At 35.9% G+C, this 21,432-nt stretch overlaps 1 protein-coding gene and 1 long non-coding RNA gene across 3 annotated transcripts in view; one reads left to right on the forward strand and one right to left on the reverse strand.

Moving 5' to 3' along the window:
- Positions 1-3,740: 3,740 nt before the first annotated feature.
- Positions 3,741-6,515, reverse strand: LOC134199299 (uncharacterized). Its single transcript, XR_009973735.1, has 3 exons — positions 5,665-6,515; positions 5,088-5,208; positions 3,741-4,996 (listed from the first exon to the last, which is right to left on the reverse strand). It is a non-coding gene; the product is annotated as an uncharacterized LOC134199299 (long non-coding RNA).
- Positions 6,516-6,953: 438 nt separating this feature from the next.
- Positions 6,954-21,432, forward strand: part of LOC101738115 (6-phosphofructo-2-kinase/fructose-2,6-bisphosphatase) — a 38,149-nt gene continuing 23,670 nt past the window's right edge. The window contains exon 1 of one of the 2 annotated variants that reach the window (XM_038012412.2): positions 6,954-7,298. In XM_038012412.2, coding sequence (XP_037868340.1) covers positions 7,127-7,298 — 172 coding nt within the window. In that variant the 5' untranslated portion in view covers positions 6,954-7,126. The remainder of the gene's footprint in view (positions 7,299-21,432) is intronic. The other variant, XM_012697953.4, reaches the window with a different exon arrangement.

The raw sequence follows: 21,432 nt of genomic DNA on the forward strand, positions 1-21,432 counted from the left end.
ATAACATTACGAATAATTTTCAGTGTGCTCAGTGCGAGTTTTTAACGTTCGCGATAGCGCAAAAGTTAACTCTGTATGGAGTTGGAACGTTTGCCTACGGTTGCCGTTAGGGGCGCTGTTCCAACTCTATACAAATTTGAATTAACTTTTACGGCATCGAGAACGCTATAAAACTCGCATTAAGCACACTGAGCTTTTGACTAGTCGTGTGGTCGAATTAGAACGAAGCTGCGTTCGAAAATGCTGCTTGTGTTCGAGTACGTCGTCGTGGCCTAAAGGATAAGATGCACCGGACGCATTCGTATCTAGCAATGCAACGGTTTGCGAATCCCGCAGGCGGGTACCAATCAATTTTTTTAAATGAAATACCTACTTAACAAATGTTCATGATTGATTTCCACGGTGAGAGAATTTAATAACATCGGTTTTTTTGTTTCCTACCTATACATACTCTTGAAAGGCAATTTCAGCTTCGCCCTAACATGTAGGTGAGCTCACGGGGCTCAAACCGGAGTGTTGCTAACACTGGCCCTAGCAAGAGCAGTGCTTTGCAGAATCTACACCGGATCGGAAACGTGACTCACTGAGAAGATCCGGCGAGAAACTCTTATAATAAAAATCAAACACGCAAAATTATAATTTGAGTCATTAATGGTGGTAGGACGTCTTGTGAGTCCGCACGGGTAGGTACCACCCACTCATCTAAGCAATAAAAAAAAAACGTCGAAAAACTCGATCTAGATCTAGTTTCCAGGCTATCTAGTCTCTCTTATCTAGTTCTTAACGACCTCGACGGAGCCAAATTCACCAGTTTTGTCCGGTTACATTTGCTTACGAGTTGTTTGTGACATAGCAATTTAAGAGATATCTTCGGCCACTTAGTTTGAATATCTGGAATGAACTGGCGTCCGCAGCTCACGTAAGTTAGCGGAGTCTATGAACATCAATCACATCATGAACGGCTCAACCACCCTTGAGACATGAAGTCATAAATCTCATTTCTATGCCTTCCCAGATATACGAGCATCGGCCAATTAGATAGTGAGTGGTTACTGTCGCCCGTGAACAACAACAATCCCAGGGATTGCTTTCAAGCCTCGTTTGAGGAAGGATGGCGTAGCGTCTTGGAAAAATCCGTGAGACGGAGGTCATTCCTGATGATGCTTAATGACACGAATGATCTCTGGAAATCAACTGTGAAAGATTACAGCGGTTCGATTTAATTAGGATGAGTCAGATCATACCAATATTCCCTGTGTGTTTAGTGCGAGTTTTTTACCGTTCTCGATAGCGTAAAGGTTAACTCAAATTTGTATGCACTTAGAACAGCGCCCCTAGCGGCAAACGCAGGCAAACGTTCCAACTCCATACAAATTTGAGTTAACTTTTACGCGATCGAGAATGTTAAACAACTCACACTAAGCACACCGATCAATAGCTGGACAAGCTCTTGTCAAAGTACGATCCTCAAAGCTGTTTGTTTACACCTTGCACCAGCTTTGCGGTCAATTGCTTCCAGTAGGTTTTTTTTATTTATTATTGCTTAGATGGGTGGACGAGCTCACAGCCCGCCTGTTGTTAAGTGGTTACTGGAGCCCATATACATCTACGACTTAAATGCGCCACCCACCTTGAGATATAAGTTCTAAGGTCTCAAGTATAGTTCCAGTATTTCCAGTATTTATTCCAGTATTTTCTCTCAGCAGGAACAAGCTGCCTGCAGTTACAAGTATTTTCAAACTGTTAACACTGTCTATATCATTAAATATAAATCTTAGGCTTAGTTAAAATATCTTATATCTACATATAAAAATGAATTGCTGTTCGTTAGTCTCGCTGGACTCGAGAACGGCTGGACCGATTTGGCTAATTTTGGTCTTGAATTATTTGTGGAAGTCCAGAGAAGGTTTAAAAGGTAGATAAATATGAAAATGCTCGGAATTAAATAAAAATAACAATTTTGTTTTTCCTTTGATGTGGGTCCGGTTCCCCCGTCGCGTCGGACAGATTCCTTTTGTGTTTTAAGTATATTTTATACAAAAGTTTAGGTCTTTTATTTATCGATAGAGGCACTGCGAAGTCTGCCGGGTCAGCTAGTTTATAATAAATATGAACTCGGCTGTGTGCTACCGGATTTCAGTAGAATCATAATTGGTTGACTGTGATTTAGCGATCAATGAAAATAATGGTAAAAGGATAATCTTGGACCGGATTTGAAAAAATTCCACTAAAATGAATAAAGCTTTTTATATAATTTTTTTGCTAATATGGATGGACAAGCTCATGGTACACCTTAAATTAAGTGGTCATCGGAGCGAATAGATATATATATAAAAAAACTCCACATTTACCAAATTCAAATTATATTGATTATGGTGATAATTTTACTTCAATACATCGAGAGCTGAAAGGTGGCTTAAGCGATATTTCGCTTGGTACGCGACATTTATCTTTGTAATTAGCGGTCCGTTTTATATGGTATTAGTATTAATAATTCGACATTCTTAATTGGGCTTCAATTATGTTAACCCCATTCAAATAGCTGAAGAAGTTTTTTGTCATGATATTTTGTCCAAAATTTTAAACTTTAAATGGCTCACCAGTAAATTTACAAAAATGTCGCTTAGACCAAATAGCCTTTCACCTCTCGATATGAATTATCATGAATATTAGATACAATTAACACGCTATGACTCAAGGTACGAATTCCCGATCCTGTGGACAGAATGGAAAGCAGGCGACGTCGCCCCAAACACGTCATTTAAGATCCTCCCGATCCACTAACGGTGCTTTTAAGTATCTACCTCAAGCACCGGTCATCGTTCTCGTCGAACCCGTCGCTTGCGACGAAGGGCTCGACGAGTAAATTAACCCTCAGACACAGCCCACTGAGTTTCTCGCCGGATCTTCTCAGTGGGTCGCGTTTCCGATCCGGTGGTAGATTCTGCGAAGCACGGCTCTTGCTAGGGTTCGTGTTAGCAACGTCGCCAGGTTTGAGCCCCGTGAGTTCACCTACTAGTTAAGGTTCCGCTGAAATAGCCTCTGAAAGCTCTCTGCTTAGGTAGGAAAAAAAAAGTCGGAACGCTCGCCCCAGCCGGGCCGCAGACGTCACGTTTGCACAAACGCAATAAACTGCGACTGATTGCAATACAACTTTAGACAATAAGAATCAAGAGTCAAAACTTGTTTACGGGGCGCGAGCATCATGGCAGATCGCCCAGAAATGTAGCAGCCGATAGCGTGATGCGGAATGACGCCACAATCCTGCCCTTGCACTTGAATACCTGGGCGGCAAACGACCAGACAACTTCATACAATAGCGCGCTCGTATCAGCTGAGAAATTGATATGAGATTAATCTGTCTGACTGAACTGGCACAGCGCGCAGTTTGCCGCCCCGCGCTCGCTTGCTCAGTCATGAGTCGATAGCATAGATTATACACTTAATATATACGAGATAGATGCGCAACTCTCATTTTTATTTTTGCTTTAGTTAAAGCCCGGTCCAGCAGGCGTCGCTACGGTCGATTATTAGTCTCCCTACCCCCCACCAGGTGGCTTTTTTAGTAATTTTAATATTTTTAATAACTCTCTTTATGAAAAAATCTTATCGTTTAGAATCGCCGAAATTCCCGGTAGTACTTATGAGATATTAAGGAATGTTTGATTGTGTTCAGCATTCTAATCGATAAGATCTTTTCATACAGAGAGAAAACAGTTTTTTAAAATAAAAAGCTGTAATTCTCTGTAAGCTATTTAATTTCCCTATATTACAAACAATTTTCTGTTAAAAGATTGTATGAACGTACAATTGTATAAAATTTCGAATAACAATAATTCCTCTAGATTAATCCTACTAGCGTACTTATTGACATTAAATCGAAAGTTATCTAAAAGTTAATTAAGTCTAGATAATCAAATCATTCTATGTCAATTAAGTCATTTGTGCGAAATATAAACATGTCAGCTTTCCATTACAAACATAGTAGACAATTTGAATTAAATTAAATAAATTTGTTTCTTAACGATAGCAATTCTTGCTTAAAGTTGATCGTGACAGATCATGATCATGATCATCTTGTATGAAAATATTACATCTATAAACACTACCTATGCTTCGTCATACAATAATTGTCATTTAAACTAGCATTGTAGAGATAATACACACACTAAAGTGAATACTAAATTATTCTTAGCATTCTTATATTTGGTAATACTAGATGAAACAAACAGCAGATTGAAAGAAAATCATCTTAAAGTTAATTACATTCATTACAAACCATTAGTTTGCATTTTGTTACAAAAGAAACTGATGTTCGTTACATGCAAATGAATTATAAACATACACATGCAAACATAAAATGTAAATTTATCTTTTAATCCAAATTAAATGTACATTAATATTACATCTAAATAATAGAAAGGGTTTCGAAAATTTTTATTGGACTCAACAGCAGACGAGCACGCAACTCGGCTCATGATAAGTGGTCACCAGTGCTTATAAACTTCAGCAGTGCCATAGGGGTTGCTGTCTATCACTTAAGTTTTAATAAATTATTAATATACTCAGTCACAAGCATATTGATTTCACATAATGAAAATGTAAGAAACATAATCATGTTTGGGCATTTTCATTTATATCTGCTCATACAGAAAACACAACTTAGTAAAAATATATTCCACAGTTAATCTAAATAATTGCAAATAATGCTTTTGAAGACCGTTGACTTTTGATCATTAATTAAAATCATCTTCTCGTAGAATTTACAAAAGGTTATTTACAAAAATTTATATCAGTATTTTCATATATTACTAACTTACTAATTATAACTATTCAAACGTAATACTATAAGAACTAAACAACCTATTTTAAAACAAAATTGGCATCAATTTAGTTCTTATGAACTATTTCAATTATTAATTTATAAATTATAAACATATTTAAAAAAAAATAAGATCCTTGAGAGTTCACGTTCCTTGCTGAATCAGTTTCTCTTCTGAAACGGAGAAACAAAGTATCATAAGTATGTAACAAATATTGAAAAAATACGACCATGAAAAATTTAGTGATAATGTAATCATACTTACAAATTAATATATTACATAACACGTTCTGGTTCAAATATAGTGCATCAATCTTTTCATGTTTCAGACATTTTAGTGCTCCTTATAATTTTTCCATAAAATTTTGTCATTATCAAACCTTTGTCTACAAAAATAAAAACATTATTTTATATTGGGTAGAAGGATGAACGTGGTCACAGACCACTTGGTGTAACTTAGTTATCAATCACCAGGAAACAAAACGTGAATGCCATCATCTAACTTTGGATGTGAGATCAATTGTGCTGTATTTTATTTAAACAGGAAAGCATGACTGATTGATCATTCCAAAAAACTAGTTCGGGCCCACTTGACAATAAGCATATAATACGCTGAGTTGCAAAACATAAATACTTCCACCCACTCGAGACAATTTTATCATCTGAGGTGTGTGTGTGATAGTACGAGACTTAATACCGACTGTTTTGATCAAAACTTAACATATATGATAGCTAGGCAGCAGAAATAGGAAGGACCATTAGTTGGTGCTAATTCATTTAATTATATTATGAATAATAATTCTGTTAGCAAATAATATACCGGGAAAATAGTGTAAACTCACCGTTATCAAGGCATCCGAAATAGCATTTCATTTTCGATCTTCGAGGCATGCTGATTTTTAATAATAAACTTTCTGTAAGAAATGAAAATAGTTACACAGGCTTACGAAACGCTAACGAAGAAAAAAGTATTGGAGCCAAGTTATGTCTAAAGAGAATTCAAAACAGAGTTTCTCAATGTCTAATCGTCTAATATTCTCATAAAGCTAAAAGTTGCTCTAAATTAATACTACAACATAAAATAACTCACACCAAGACCAAAAAAAAACGATTTAAAAAATTAAAGCGTTACGACATTTTGAAAACTCTTTTTTTTTTTGAGGTTGTTTTACGGCCCTGGAATTTTGAAAACTTCAAAGCAGTGTTTCCAGTTACGTTTTTTTTACCACATTTTACCCTAGTTTCTTTTGAATTTATCCCTAAAATTTCCTAAACAACTTTCATAAATCCTTTATATAGAAAGCATAAATAAAATACAGAAAATAAACCACAGCATATTATTTAATGTAGGTATATATAATATAAACGCCCCCAGAAGATCATAGATCTATAGGATTAGAATTTTCAAGGAAGTCGACGCATTGCTTTTATATTCTTTTGCTGCACGCAACCTAACACTGTTCGGTTCTAAAATTGAGCAATTGTTTGCTGGCAAAGTTGGGAACTTTCTATGAAGCAAGCCGTTCAGGGTTTCATTAGAAAGCCTGTTTCTTTTGTCAGTTTTTACATTTGAGAACACTGAATAATCTTTCCACCTCAGTCTTTGAAGAAGGAACTGCTAGCAAAAGTGAAATGACAATTACAAGGTTTTCGTAAATGAAATTACCATGATAATCTTTCATGGTACATGAAGTACCTGTCTGTATATTACAATACGAGTAAGTTCTGGTGACATCAACGAAAACAGGTAAATAAAAATTTGGCGGATTATACTTATTGGGATTCTGGGGAATCCCTAAGAAAAAAGCAGTGGCTTAATCTATGATTTACTTTACTAGAGGGTTACTGTTGAATCAAACCTTCTTTATAGTTTTTATACACAACTCTGTTTTATTCTTTTACTTGTCAACTCGACTTAATGTCATTCTCTCCATAAAATAAAATGTTCATTGTTTTACTTTAATTATCGTTTATTTTAAAATTCACAACAGTTACTAGTATAGGCTTTGCTTTTTACCCAGAAATATCCTAAATCGTGGAATTTTTTAAATTGTCTTTATCATCCAAAATATCAGCTATTTTTCCCTAAAAAAGAGAGAATTCCCTAAAAGTGGAAGCACTGCTTCAAAGTACGCTAACCTTTTTTATTGAGTCAGAACTCGTATCTGCCATCTAGTGAGTTTATTAGTTCATTAAGGCCAAAACGTTTCAAAAATGACCTCGCCGGTTCCTAAAGATGACGCTAGTTGAATGTTCTTTTCCTTTGTATGGGAGTTGCACCCCCCTGGTCGATAGCGCTCCCGGATGGACGTGCTTAACGGTTCGCCGTCGCTGCGACTGCGCGGCGGCATCAATAATAACAGTGACAGCAAAAAACACGAGTTGAACCAGTGCACTAGTGCCATGTCGCCGGAGACTCAGCGACTCCTGCCGCCCACTAGTGAGACTATAATGACGAAACCGTTCCCGATCCGAGGTAGCTATATTAAATCTGTTATAGTTTCTACTAAAAATAATTCGTGTATGCGACGTTGACATCGCCTCATAGTCCCCTCTTGTTGATACAACAAACGACAGCGCGCCGGATTGTGTGTGTGCGTGCAAAAAATTGCATTAGATGCGTTCTCAAGTCACCCTTCCCCCGAACCGGACAGCGGAGATTAATCGTACGATGCTCTAGTTGTTAGCTTGGAGCCGTTTGCACGATAACCTTGTCGACTTAATCCAGTTATGACCGACTGACTTGTGAAAATAATATACAGAAACTCACTAGTTCGATTTGTAGAAACTTCATGTGCGTTTTAAAATAATTATTAGTTTTTATCCATAAATTGAGACAAGTTGAACGGCTACTGCAGTCTGTAAACCTACGATCGAATCTCAAAGGCATTAGAATATTAAATAGCTTCGGCGCACTCACAACACGTTCTACCAGTAATTAAACAAAATAGGTTATCGCGTACGCGCATATGTCGCTATAATTCGAATACAGGGATTACTATAAACAATCCCAAAATCGAAAACAGGTCAGAGAGCTGTGCTGGGAATTTTCAACACAAAAAAACGATATTTACAATTTTTCTACTTTCTCTTAAACTATAAAAGATCAGCTGACGCGCGGGTTCAATGGCCTCTGGGGTGCGCCTTCCAGCTGCGTTACAGGTTTTATAAAATACTAGCGGCCCGCTCCGGCTCCTCTCGGGTCTTTAACAAAAAATTCAACGATATTTGACGTTGTTTAATTTTTTTAAATAAAAGAAAACTTATTGCGGCATAACTATAATAGTTAGACATATGCGTCACGATACTTTTTGTAAATAATAATGTGTTCTTCAAAGTCGTAGTACATTATTTTATTCTGTCATCAATAGTTTTCGCAGAGCATACGATGTAAAAAATAGTTTAGGTAATTTTTTTACACTTTGGGTTACATTATTGGAGTTTTAGTAAGGATCCCTATTTTTTTTTTCAAAAAGATTTTATGTAACCCTATTTCACTCGGGAATAGTGTAGCTTCCAAACAGCGTAAGAATTTTTCAAATCGGTTCGGTAGTTTCGGAACCTATTCAATACAAACATACAAACAAATCTTTCCTCTATGATATTAGTATGGAAGTATAGATATAGAAGTACAGATTCACCGACTACAACATACACTCATGGTTATGAACAGATTTCCATTCCCGAGGGGGTAGTATTTTATTCTCCTTTCGGCTTCGGAAGACCGGACGCTCTGTTTATTGGAATGATATTGAAAGTTATAGTTGGCTAAGAGGTGAAATTTGCCCAAACAACTTCTTCAAAATTAATTTTCTGGTTAAATATTATTGACAATAAAAAGCAATAACGTGTTACAAATAAAAATAAGTGCAGAAACACGTCAGAATATCAAAATTACTACTTAAACAAAATGCATATTAGACGTTTAAGTAACAAAGTAGGTAACTAAAAGGTCCTAAAACATAATTCTATTTTTCTTTTTAAATATTTTGGCTTAAGAATCTCGATAAAAGGACAAAAAATCTTTGAAAAAAAAAAAGAATTTCAAGACTTAGTTATTGAATTGAACATTATTTTCAAATCTTAAATTAAAAAAATCAAAAATCTCGAATGTGTGTGTATGTGTGTAATGGTTGCGACGAAATTTGTAAAATAAAATTTCTTTGTAATTTAAATTATTGTGAACACATTAAAAAAACATTCAACAATAATCATAATATAACAACATAAAAAAGTAATTCTTTGTCAAACTTCCCACTGTCATGTTAGTTCATTGACTACACATTGAGTACAACACCTATTGTTGGAAACTTCAATGCCATACATAAGAATATGATTTGTTTAGAACAATAACAGTAATTTGTTTAAACAATTGAATGATTTGGTGCAATAGTTAGCAGACTTAAACTAGACTAGATTAGACTCCTGGACTGTGGGTTCGATTCTCACGTATTACTTATGTGAGACGAAAAGGTTTGTTTGCTCTTTATCAGGATGTTTATTATCTATGTATGTGTTTGTTTTAAACGTAAATAGGACTTTTTGGCGGGAACGCAAGAAGTGAAGCTGTGCGTTTTGTTTTAACGGTGGTTTATGCACTGTTTAATATCTGTGAAAGTGCACAAATGTGGGAAAATGAAACAAAACCGCTGGACGTAATTTCTCGGGATCCTCCAAAAAGTACACTGAAAAAATCTTCGTAAATGACCAACATTTTACTACATCTTACTACATCTCATTTCATCTCAGTTGATTAATGTCTCAAATTAATCATAATTTCATTTCGTTTCACTCCATATTATCATTTTTCATAAAAAAAAGAATATAAATTGAAATAAGACATGACCTAAAGGTCGTAGTTACCGGGTCATAAAATCCCTTAGAAAAAAACGTAAATAAGTATTTACATCAGTCTCTGGTTCCCATAGCATAGATTATACAATTAATTCCCATAGTATAAAGAATGTTAATTCGGGGCCCGATGACCATTTGTGACTTGCCTTCCTGGTAACATATTAATAATAATGATGACTTAAATAAAGATTTGCATTTTGTTCTTTTTTTCCTTCAAAATTGTCAACTACAATACAATAAATGTAATTCATAAAATAATTCCAACTCTTGAAGTATCAGTGATTTATATCATACGAATCATTCAATCACTGTTCTCAGGAAATATTAATGATTTATATTCGAAGACGCTAAATGAAATTTAATGTAACCTTTTTTTTCCCCTTCAAACTAAACACGAGCGACGACGAATTCAAAATTTGGCCAATCATTAGACCCCAAACGAAGCCTCAATTAGTGAAGTAACATTTAGCAGAGTTTCGTTCGGTTTTCGCCGTCAATTACGTAGAGCAAAAACAGTCCGTTACCCTATTGTATTATTGATCTTTTGAAGACACACGTCCGACCTTGCGTGCCGTCGTCGCCCGCGTCCTTGCTAATCACACCACAATCACGGTCAAATTTCATGTTGCCTTACTGTTGGCGAATGTATTTGTGTATAAAGTTCTATTTAGGGACTAGCCGGTATCTCGCCGGGACTCACCATATGTAGGGATCTGATTTAAAATAGAATAAAAAATAAAATTAAATTTCATTAGTAGGTATGTACATATTTTAAATTTAGAAGTAGATGTCGACATGGCTCAAAAGACGCGGGGCTTAGTATTCTGATATATGTGTCAACTTGACGTCAGGTGGGCCGTAAGCTCGTCCACCCATCGAAGCAATAAAAAATCATTCCTAAACATTCGCTACTCTACTAATTAATCTCCGTGTTTTTAAGGAAAAGATCTCTAATCAACAATCCCAGGTGGAGTTAACACTAACTGGCAATAGCAATGAAATCGGGCTAATCAATTAATCAAGTGATTGACAAGAGAATTTATTTAAATGCTCACAATACGTTTGTCTTAGATTTGTACGCAATAATGTAGGCAACAGCTTTAAACAGAGCCGAGAGTAGAAAATCATACAACAATATTGTATATTTTTGTATTTATTTATTACGGACTATGGAGGGTAGAGGTAAGGAGAACCGTCATATGGGAGAAGCTTGAAAAAGTGTCCCACTTTCAGCACTAAATAACAGTTCAAAAATCCTCCAGAATGGCGCTAGCATAGGCCCAGGGTATGATATGAACTGATTGAAGTATGATGAGTTAGGAAATTTCATATATTTAATGACTAGAGTAGTTAGTGACAGTGTAATATAGAAGACCTTACATGTTTACGTAGTCCAAACTAATTTCGTCAATATGACCTAAAACGATTGTTGTGGTAAAACGTGGAGACATCGATTGCATTTTCTTATCAGCTTTAAATAAAATACTTTTTGTGATTTAGTAGTGCTTACAGTTCTTTCGTCCTTTTTTATTTCTCTATCGTATTCTAATAACTTTCAGCGCCTTTTTTAAAATTTACTCGGAGGCTACTGTAGCGCCACCCTTATTAAGCAGATTTTAACGGGCACTTTTTCACACACAGAGACTGCTCTCCTTACCTCTACCCTCCATGTTACAGGTGACTGAAGTTAGCCCCACAAAAAAAATTTTCTTTCCTGTTTTTTACTTATTTTCTATTAATTCGTTTGTTCATCATTTGTTCATGATTGTTCACTGTTAATAATTGTTTGCTCTGCATTTATTTATTTTAAAAAAATTATTAAAAATATATGTACAAGTTAGCCCCCCGATTGCAATTTTTAATATTTTTTCGTCCTTAATGACTCGTAAATATTCATTTTCGATTGTTCTTATATAAAATACGTTTGTTCTCTTTCGAAATTACTCATTTTTTGTTTAATTAACTATTTGTATTAGTTGAATATGGTTGATGGAAAAAATGTATTTGGTCTAACTTAAAGCCAATGCACATTATTTCATTTATTTATTTTTTAATTTTTTTAATTAAACTGTATACCAATTAATTGCTCCTTCAGGATTTATATTTGTTTTTTTTTCACGATTAAAACCGCGTAGAAAATTTAGGCATAATAGTTGACGCATGCGCAGTACACATATATTTGCATACATTTATTCAACTAATAAAAATAGTAAATTAAACAAAAAACGAGTAATTTCGAAAAAGAACAAACGTGTTTTATATAAGAACAATCGAAAATGAATATTTACGAGTCATTAAGGATGAAAAAATATTAAAAATTGCATTAGAGGGGCTAACTTGTAGGTATATTTTAAAATATATTTTTTAAATAAATAAATGCAGAACAAACAATTATTAACAGTGAACAATCATGAACAAATGATGAACAAACGAATTAATAGAAAATAAGTATAAAATAGGAAAAAAAAATTTTTTTGAGGGGCTAACTTCATTCACCTCCATGTTACGGACATAATTTTCGCGTTGCGGTAATCTGTAATTTAATTTTTTTTGCACTTCATATGCAGATTATGAAGAACAATGAGCTATCAATTTAAATACCGATCTACCTACCATTTCCAGCACATTGTGTCTGATCTCACCTATGAATTTTACACATGTGGATTTTTTTGTATTTGTTTGTCTTAGTTATACATTCATCTAAATAAAACAAAGAATTGGCATGATTTTTTTAAAAGCTATTGATTGTTTGAGGTTAGGCGAGTGACATAGGCTACCTTTGATCGCGAAAAATAATTACATTCCACGAGAAACTGTTTCATTGTCTATAAAAAATATACGTGACATCTTAGAAAAAAAATATTTACACTCTTTCTGGACCGAGTAACAGTTAGTATAATATATGAGCATAGTCGAAGCGTAGCCCTGTACTTCTGTGATACTGCGAACTATTAGTAATAGTAAACATTTATGAATCTTCCAATTTCGTTACTATTTGCTCTCAGTGTTGACCCATGCTGTCGTATGATAGCAGCAGACGTCCTACCTACGGCCACTACGTGTTTTGTTGATATTTCTGTTCACACATACGTGACGGTCATGCGGTTACGTCAGGCCGCATTAGCTGTTGCGTGTCGGTGACGTGGTTCACAAAAGAATCATTTCGTTTTGAAAAAAATTTAATGCGTGGAAAATGACATTTCTTAAACAACGCTAACTGGGCAACGGCGTCTTTCTTCAGAGAGAGGTTTTTTTTATTGCTTAGATGGGTGGACGAGCTCACAGCGCACCTGGTATTAAGTGGTTACTGGAGCCCATGGACATCCACAACGTAAATGCGCCACCCACCTTGAGATATAAGTTCTAAGGTCTCAAGTATAGTTACAACGGCTGCCCAACCCTTCAAACCGAAACGCATTACTGCTTCACGGCAGAAATAGGCAGGGTGGTGGTACCCACCCGCGCGGACTCACAAGAGGTCCTACCACCAGTAATTACGCAAATTATCATTTTTGCGGGTTTCATTTTTATTACACGACGTTATTCCTTCACCGTGGAAATCAATAGTGAACATTTGTTGAGTACGTATTTCATTAGAAAAATTGGTACCCGCCTGAGATTCGAACACCGGTGCATCGCTCAACACGAATGCACCGGACGTCTTATCCGTTAGGCCACAACGACTTCAATAGTATCGCAAGAGTATAGAGTATCGCAAGAGACTTGCACCGGGTCATTGTTCTTGTATACATTTATTCGCGATAATTCCAAGGATCTAAGACAAACATCAAACGTGCGCATCTACCGATCTTGTTAACAAGAACGTTAAGTTTCTGATGTATAAAAGTTTTATATGAGTGTAAAGAACATACGAAATTAGAAATAACATTTTTGGTGCTAACATATTATTAAAAAAATTATTAATTAGTGATAAATCGATGCCTCTAATGAACACTACGCTAACTCCAAATTCGTAGGTTTACAGGAGGAGCGTTTAAACGAAAAAAGTTGATAAAATCTTTATTATTGCAGATATATTTATGGTTTTTTTTGTGTAACTAGCTGATTTACTCTTGCTTCGAAGCCCATCAATAATGATTTGTAATACTTTTAAAATATTGAAGCGATTTGCGTGAAAACAGAAAATTTTGAGTTAGAGTAGTGTTCATTGGAGGCATCGAAATAGTTTTGGTATCACAAAAAAATCACTTCTCACAATCGCATAGACACAGCCCACTGAGTTTTTCGCTGGGTCTTCTCAGTGGGTCGCGATTCCGATCCGGTGGTAGATTCTGTGAAGTACTACTGCTCATGTTAGGACTTGCGTTAGCAAATTCTCTCAGACGGAGCCCGTCAGTCAACCCTACCAGTCCGCGCGTAGCTAGAATATTCCTTAAACTCTATTCCAATTACGAAATACCTTTTGACACTTCTTAGAGCGTAACTCTTCATGTTTCGCATAATCTCTATATATAAAAATGAATTGCTGTTCGTTAGTCTCGCTAAAACTCTAGAACGGCTGGACCGATTTGGCTAATTTTGGTCTTAAATTATTCGTGGAAGTCCAGGGAAGGCTTAAAAGGCTTAAAAGGAGAGATGAGAAAATATAAAAAAGCTCGGAATTATATAAAAACAAACAATTTTGTTTTTCCTTTGATGTGTCCCCTTGATGTGTCTTTTATTTATCGATTGAGGCACTACGAAGTCTGCCGGGTCAGCTAGTTTGAAATAATAATCATTTTTTGTTCATGGTTGTAAACATCATTTAAAAAATACACATACAATCTAAATCATTATACAATTACTACACACACAATAACATAATAATAACATCTGTCTCATGAGACTTCGTAATTGGAATAGAGTACAGGCTAACAGCGAATAAGTAGGGAAAAAAGCATAAAGAGTCTAATTTACGAACGTAATATTGCAGTCTAGTAACTAGACTGTGAGTTGTATGCACTGTACGACTGTGTCTAAAATGGTGAACCAACATTATATCAGTTCAGCTTTCGTGCAGATAAAAACCAGACAATTCAAGACTTTGTGTACATTTTTAAATTTATGAATGTTCATTTTAATATGCGTGGCGGTTTAATCTTATCGTGCTCAAATATAAATGTATATTTTACTATAATTAGGTATTTGAATAAGTATGGCCGTAAATAGCGGTAGACAGCGGCTTGGCTCTGTCCCCTGGCATTGCTGAAGTCCATGGGCGACGGTAACCACTCACCATCAGGCGGGCCGTGTGCTCTCGTCTGCCTACAAGGGCAATAAAAAATAATGAGAAAAACTCAAGACTCTTATTTTCCTATTAACGTATAACATTCTTGGCCAATCATAAGGAATTCTCTTCTTCTAAAACATTTAAACTTCCTTTATTTACATAACCAATGGGTCGTTAGTTAACGTAAACAGAGCTGCGTTTTTTTATTTATTTATAACTTCTTATACTAGAAAGTATAAAGGCGGACTTAATGCCATAGGCATTCTCTAACAGTCTACCTTAGGGGAGTGCAGAGATGAAGCTTGGTAGGTGTAGTGTGAGGGGATATTACTTAAACATATATTATGTGTATATATAACATACATAATACATAGTACTTAAATAAATACATATACATAAATATGTAGATATATATAAATATATACATATAAAAGCATATATAAACAAATATTATCAATTATTTTTACATTATTTTTACAATAGCTTCGAACTCTATCTGCTCTATAGTGCGTGTAGGATTGTGTGGAATAATGTAGAGAACAAGGTCGCCATACTTCGCTTTTTATATCTACAAATATAATACAGATATTGTACAACCACCTAATCCATCTATGTTTATAGGAATATTGCGGTAGACAGCGACTTGGCTCTGCCCCTGGCATTGCTGAAGTCCATGGGCGACGGTAACCACTCACCATCAGGTGGGCCGTATGGTCGTCTGCCTACAAGGGCAATAAAAAAAAAAAACCTACTTTCTAGCTAAATTCAATACATAAATCCATGGATATTTTTTATTTATTGCTTCGATGGGTGGACGAGCTCATAGCCCACCTGGTGTTAAGTGGTTACTGGAGCTCATAGATATCTACAACGTGCGCCACCCACCTTGAGATATAATTTCTAAGGTCTTAACTATAGTTACAACGGCTGCCCCACCCTTCAAACCGAAACGCATTACTGCTTCACGGCTGATATAGGCAGGGTGGTGGTACCTACCCGCGCGGACTCACAAGAGGCCCTACCACCTGTAAATATCGAGAAGGAATGCAGAATGTTAATATTTTTTTAAATTATGCATAAATCATACATTAAATCAATAAAAAAAACATTACACACATTATCATGTATTTGACACACACGCATGCATGTTGTCAAACTTTTCTTATTGCATATTATAGTCTGTAGTCAACTTGAAAATAAATTAATACTGTTTGTCTTTATTAATATTTGTCTAAAGTGTAATCTTAGCATAATCTGTGATTAAAGAAGTATAATATATAGTCTTTGACAACAGAACTCTAAAAATATACAAACTTATAATTTCAATTAATTTTCTAGTCTAATTTCGACTACCGGGCGACCACTAGTACCTAATATGTTCTTTTTTTCTACCTAAGCTGAGAGCCTAAGCCTTGAGAGGCTATTTCAGCGTAACCTTAACTAGTAGGTGAGCTCACGGGGCTCAGACCTGACGACGTTGCTAACACGAACCCTAGCAAGAGCCGCGCTTCGCAGAATCTACCACCGGATCGGAAACGCGACCCACTGAGAAGATCCGGCGAGAAACTCAGTGGGCTGTGTCTGAGGGTTAATTTACTCGTCGAGCCCTTCGTCGCAAGCGACGGGTTCGACGAGAACTGTGACCGGCCTAATATGTCATCATCATCATCATCATCATCAACAGCCCACAGTCGTCCACTGCTGGACATAGGCCTCTCCCAATCTACGCCACTGAGCCCGGTCTCCTGCTCTCCTCTGCCTAATATGTGAATATTAATAAAATTCTATTAATACAAAAATTCAAAATCTTTCTAGGTATTCGATTGTGCGATTGGCGACAAATCGTTGCATCGTAAAGATTAAAATAAAAACATTCATGAGATTGTGTAAAACGATTTGATACAAGCAGTAATAATATGAGAATGTAGTATACGAGAATACGAGATAAATGCGCATGTTGGTTTATAGCCGGCGGGCGATCGCGATCGCGAACATCGCTACACGTGACACGCGCATGCTACACAATTCAACGGGGCTACCTCGGGTTACCTTGTTGATTACCAAAAGAGCATATCTACTATTCAGTTTTATGCAACAATTGTAGTTTTAATACAATTTGGTATTCAAAGCGAAAGCGAATTGAGGTTAATAATACCGGACCCGAAAAATAGATTTTCTAGTTGGAATGCATGCGGTTTTTTTTTCTACTTAAGATGGTAGCCTTGAGGGGCTATGCCAGCGTAACCGAGCGAATAGATGAGCTCTCGGGGATCTAACCTGACGGCGTTGCTAACACTAGCCCTAGCAAGAGCAGTGCTTCGCAGAATCTACCGCCGGATCGGAAACGCGACCCACTGAGAAGATCCGGCGAGAAACTCAGTGGGCTGTGTCTGTCGTTAGTTTACTCGCCGAGCCATTCGTTGCAAACGACGGGTTCGGCGAGGACGGTGACCGATGCTAGAAGTACCTAAAAGCACCGTTAATGGATCGGGAAGATCCGTAATGAAGTGTTTAGGACATACGCCGCCGTATCATTAAGTTAAATATTTTACCTACAAACAAAATAAAAAGTTTACAATTCGTCTTCTAAGTAGCAAACGCCAAAATTTCCGATACGAATGAAATTACATGCGAACTTAGCCGTCTCCGTGGCACTATATGACCTTTAAACTTATCTGTTATCGAAAAAAAAAAACAATAAGTAACAAATATTTTATAATATAAATATATAGTCGTTGAAAAATAAGCTATAGTTAAAATAATTTAAATGGAGGCGATTTTTTTTTATTAATACAACAGTAAATCATACGAACTAGTTATTGATACTAGAGGTCCCGCAGTAGTCGAAATTCGACTATAATTAATTGGAATTGTAAGTTTGTACACTATTATGATTGTATTTTCAACGCCAAGACTACACTATAGAAAAATATGAATAAAGACAAACAATATTAATCTATTCTCAATTTGACCACAGACGTCAAGAACAAAAGTTTGAAAATAAATAAATAGTAGGTATGTTGAAAGTAATAATACCGAACCCGAAAATAGGATTTTGTAGTTGAAATACATGTGGCTTTTTAACTCATCTGCGATCGAAAATAGAAACCAAAAGCAGTAAGCAACATGTATTTTAGAAATAGATTGTCGTTGAAAACTAAGCTATAGTTAAAATTGAAATGGAGGGGAATATTTTTTAGTAGTTTCAGTAAATCATGTATATAGTTAAATAATTTAATTGCTGCGATTTAGAAGACGTTGTCATTTTTTAATGACATTAACATGCGAACATTTTTTTGATAAATCTAATACACTGCCATGCGGGCGTGATACTGTTTTTTCTATATATTATACTATCACAAAATAAACAAAAGAGTAACTGTTAATTCATTTATTTGTTTTTCAAAATAATTCTAATTACATTCTTTTTTTTCATAATCAGTTTTTCCCACATTGGTTATAATCTTGCCAGTGCCAAAATTATTTAGGTTTTGCAGCGGTACATAGATTACCTTCCTGCAGAATTCGATTTATGTAGTCCTAATATACTTCGTAAAATGACGAAATCACAAAAGGACCTTAACAACTCATTAGTACAAAAACGTATTTGCAGATGTTTGATTATGAGCTATGCCATTACCAGTGCTGTATTTCCACTAAGCGTAAGAATTAAGGAATAAATATTACGTAAATGAAGCACATACATGATAGATTGTTTTTAAAATGATCGCTACATTCGCTATTCGCGTCTTCATTTTCTTGCCCTTATCCCACTATGTGGGTTCGGCACAGAATGTCTTATTTTTCCCTTCAGACTTATTATGCGTCATCTCTGCGCTCACATCCCATCTCGCGTGTCCTCTTTCACACAGCTCATCCAAATCTTTTTAGGACGTCCCCTCCTCACATTACCGTCATATCCAGTGAAGTTGAACGCAACATCTGCCCTTGTAATAACCCGAAGCGCATGACAAATGAAAATTTTGCGAAACGACACAATGACAGAGACATTGACCACATAATATATACTATATCAGTAACTACAGATTATAAATCGTCAATAGACCGCAAAACAAATTGTGTAATTTTATATTGCTTATAGATTATTCGATTACTTCAACGCAGTAGATAAAAAGGATCATGACTCGGCCGGGTGAATCTTGTCATTGTTCATTAACGGAAACTTACCTACATCAAATTAAAATGAAAAATAAGATTTATTTTTTCATTACGCCATTTTGCAATATTGTTGCAGTAAACAAAAACAACCAACTAATTATTATAGACCACGGGCTATTAGAAATCTGATTTACGACTTTTTAGTAAACAGAAAGATAACACGAGGCCGTCATACAACCAGTCACGTTATACACACAAGTGGACTCGTTCATAAACTTTGATTTGTTTTTATTACAATAACACATATTTGTACTGTGCATGAACGATAATTTTCCTTACAAAAGACACACGTGGAAGACGAGTGCTCAGACTAATGTTTACGACGTACGTACTTAAGTACTAGAATTGCGTTGAACTTTAATTATTTTTGAGAAAAAGCGTAAATTTAAATGAGAATAGTCTGACCCGATATCCCTTTGTCATCGTGGATGTCAAAGCCATATTCCAACATGGAGGTAAAGGCTCAATCCAATTAGAGTTCCTAACGACCCTGTAAACTTATAGATGTCATGCGTTGTACTCTAGTACTAATCTACATCGGCTGACAACACTTTCCACCAAATGGGTACTGCGCCATATTTAGCTTCAAAATACGCTTTCGTTTTTAAAAACGCAACCTCCGATATTTTGTTCTAAGACCAAACTTCGAAGGATTGTGTCGAAATCCGTCACTTGACAAATCTTTTTCGGGCAAGTAATGAAATGAAGCCTTTCATTTACGAAATCAATCATGATTACGGATCAAATGGTAGGTCTTTCTCTTGTTCTGTGTGCTTAGTGCGTTTGCCTACGTTTGCTGCTAGGGGCGCTGTTCCAACTCCATACAAATTTGAGTTAACTTTTACGCTATCGAGAACGTTAAAAAACTCGCACTTAGCACACTGGAGACTATGCACTTAGGTTCCAGAGGACGTGTAGACATCCCGAGTGGAGACGAACGACATACCATTGCCATTTTCGAAGGTTTTTTTTAATTGCTTAGATGGTGTTAAGAGGTTACTGGAGCCCATAGACAATATAGACATCTACAACGTAAATGCGCCACCCACCTTGAGATATAAGTTCTAAGTTCTCAGTATAGTTAGTTACAACGGCTGCCCCACCCTTCAGACCGAAACGCATTACTGCTTCACGGCAGAAAGAGGCGGGTGGTGGTACCTACCCGTGCGGACTTACAAGAGGTCCTACCACCGGTTTAATGAAAGATCTTCCAACGAGCGGCTGATATTGCTCGATCCGAATGACGATCTGAAGTTGTTGTTCGGAGCTTGTAAGTATTCAAGCTTATCTTGAAAACGTCGTAAGCTAGATTCAGGTTTCTGTCAAATATCTTGTGCTCTAGGATGGCTGCCGCCACATCTATATTTGCAGTTAGTATAATAAGAGATTAATAGGATCTTCTTGGTGTCTTATACCAGTGAGAACCCTTCGTACGGTTCATGAGCATCTCTGAACAGAAATCCAAATTTGAGACATGATGTATTTATTAGTTTCTATGGATTAAATAAAATACATCAAACAAATAACAACGAAATATAGACGTCTAGAAAGAAACCTGTATTTGAATAGATACCGATGACAACTAGTTCATTGGTCCAAGGATAAAAGCCACTAATAGCGATTAGACACAGGGCTGGCGCGTTATAATTATTATTATACTTAAGTCATTTAGTCTACTTAAGTAACAACGACTATTATCCAGTCGCTGAGTGAATGCGATCATTTCACAGCCCACTGAGTTTCCAGCCGGATCTTCTTACTGGGTCACGATTCTGATCCGGTGGTAGATTTTGCGAAGCACTATTCTTGCTAGGGCTGGTGTTAGCAAATTCTCTCAGGTTGAGCCCATGAGCTCACCTACCAGTCCGGGCTTAGCCGGAATAGCCTCTTAGGCTACCAGCGAATAGGTCAAATCAAATCAAATCAAATCAAATCAAGCTTTATTAGCTAAAACACGGCTTACAAACTTATTTTTACAAAGTTGTTGATAGTTATTTTATAGAACAGCGTGTTTCTACCAGGTCGGCGTGCAAATATTATTCAAAATTATTTTGCATTAAATGCAGTCAGTAAATATAATATTATGTATTAATTAATTCAAATATCAAACAACAAAATAAATTAATTGAATAAGAATTAGTTATTTATGTCATAAAACGAAAACAAAGAACGGTAAGAAGTGAATTCAAATTAACATAATGATTTATCATTTAAAAAATCGTGAACTGTAGTATAATAAAATAACATCTTAATGTTCAGAATTTTTTCAAGTTCTTTTTAAATAATTTGTCTTTTTTTATAGCATCAGGTAGCTTATGGTAGGAGAAAAAATCATTCCAACAACAAT

The sequence above is a fragment of the Bombyx mori genome, chromosome 8 (assembly GCF_030269925.1).
Source record: "Bombyx mori chromosome 8, ASM3026992v2".
Classification (NCBI taxonomy): Eukaryota; Metazoa; Arthropoda; class Insecta; order Lepidoptera; family Bombycidae; genus Bombyx; species Bombyx mori.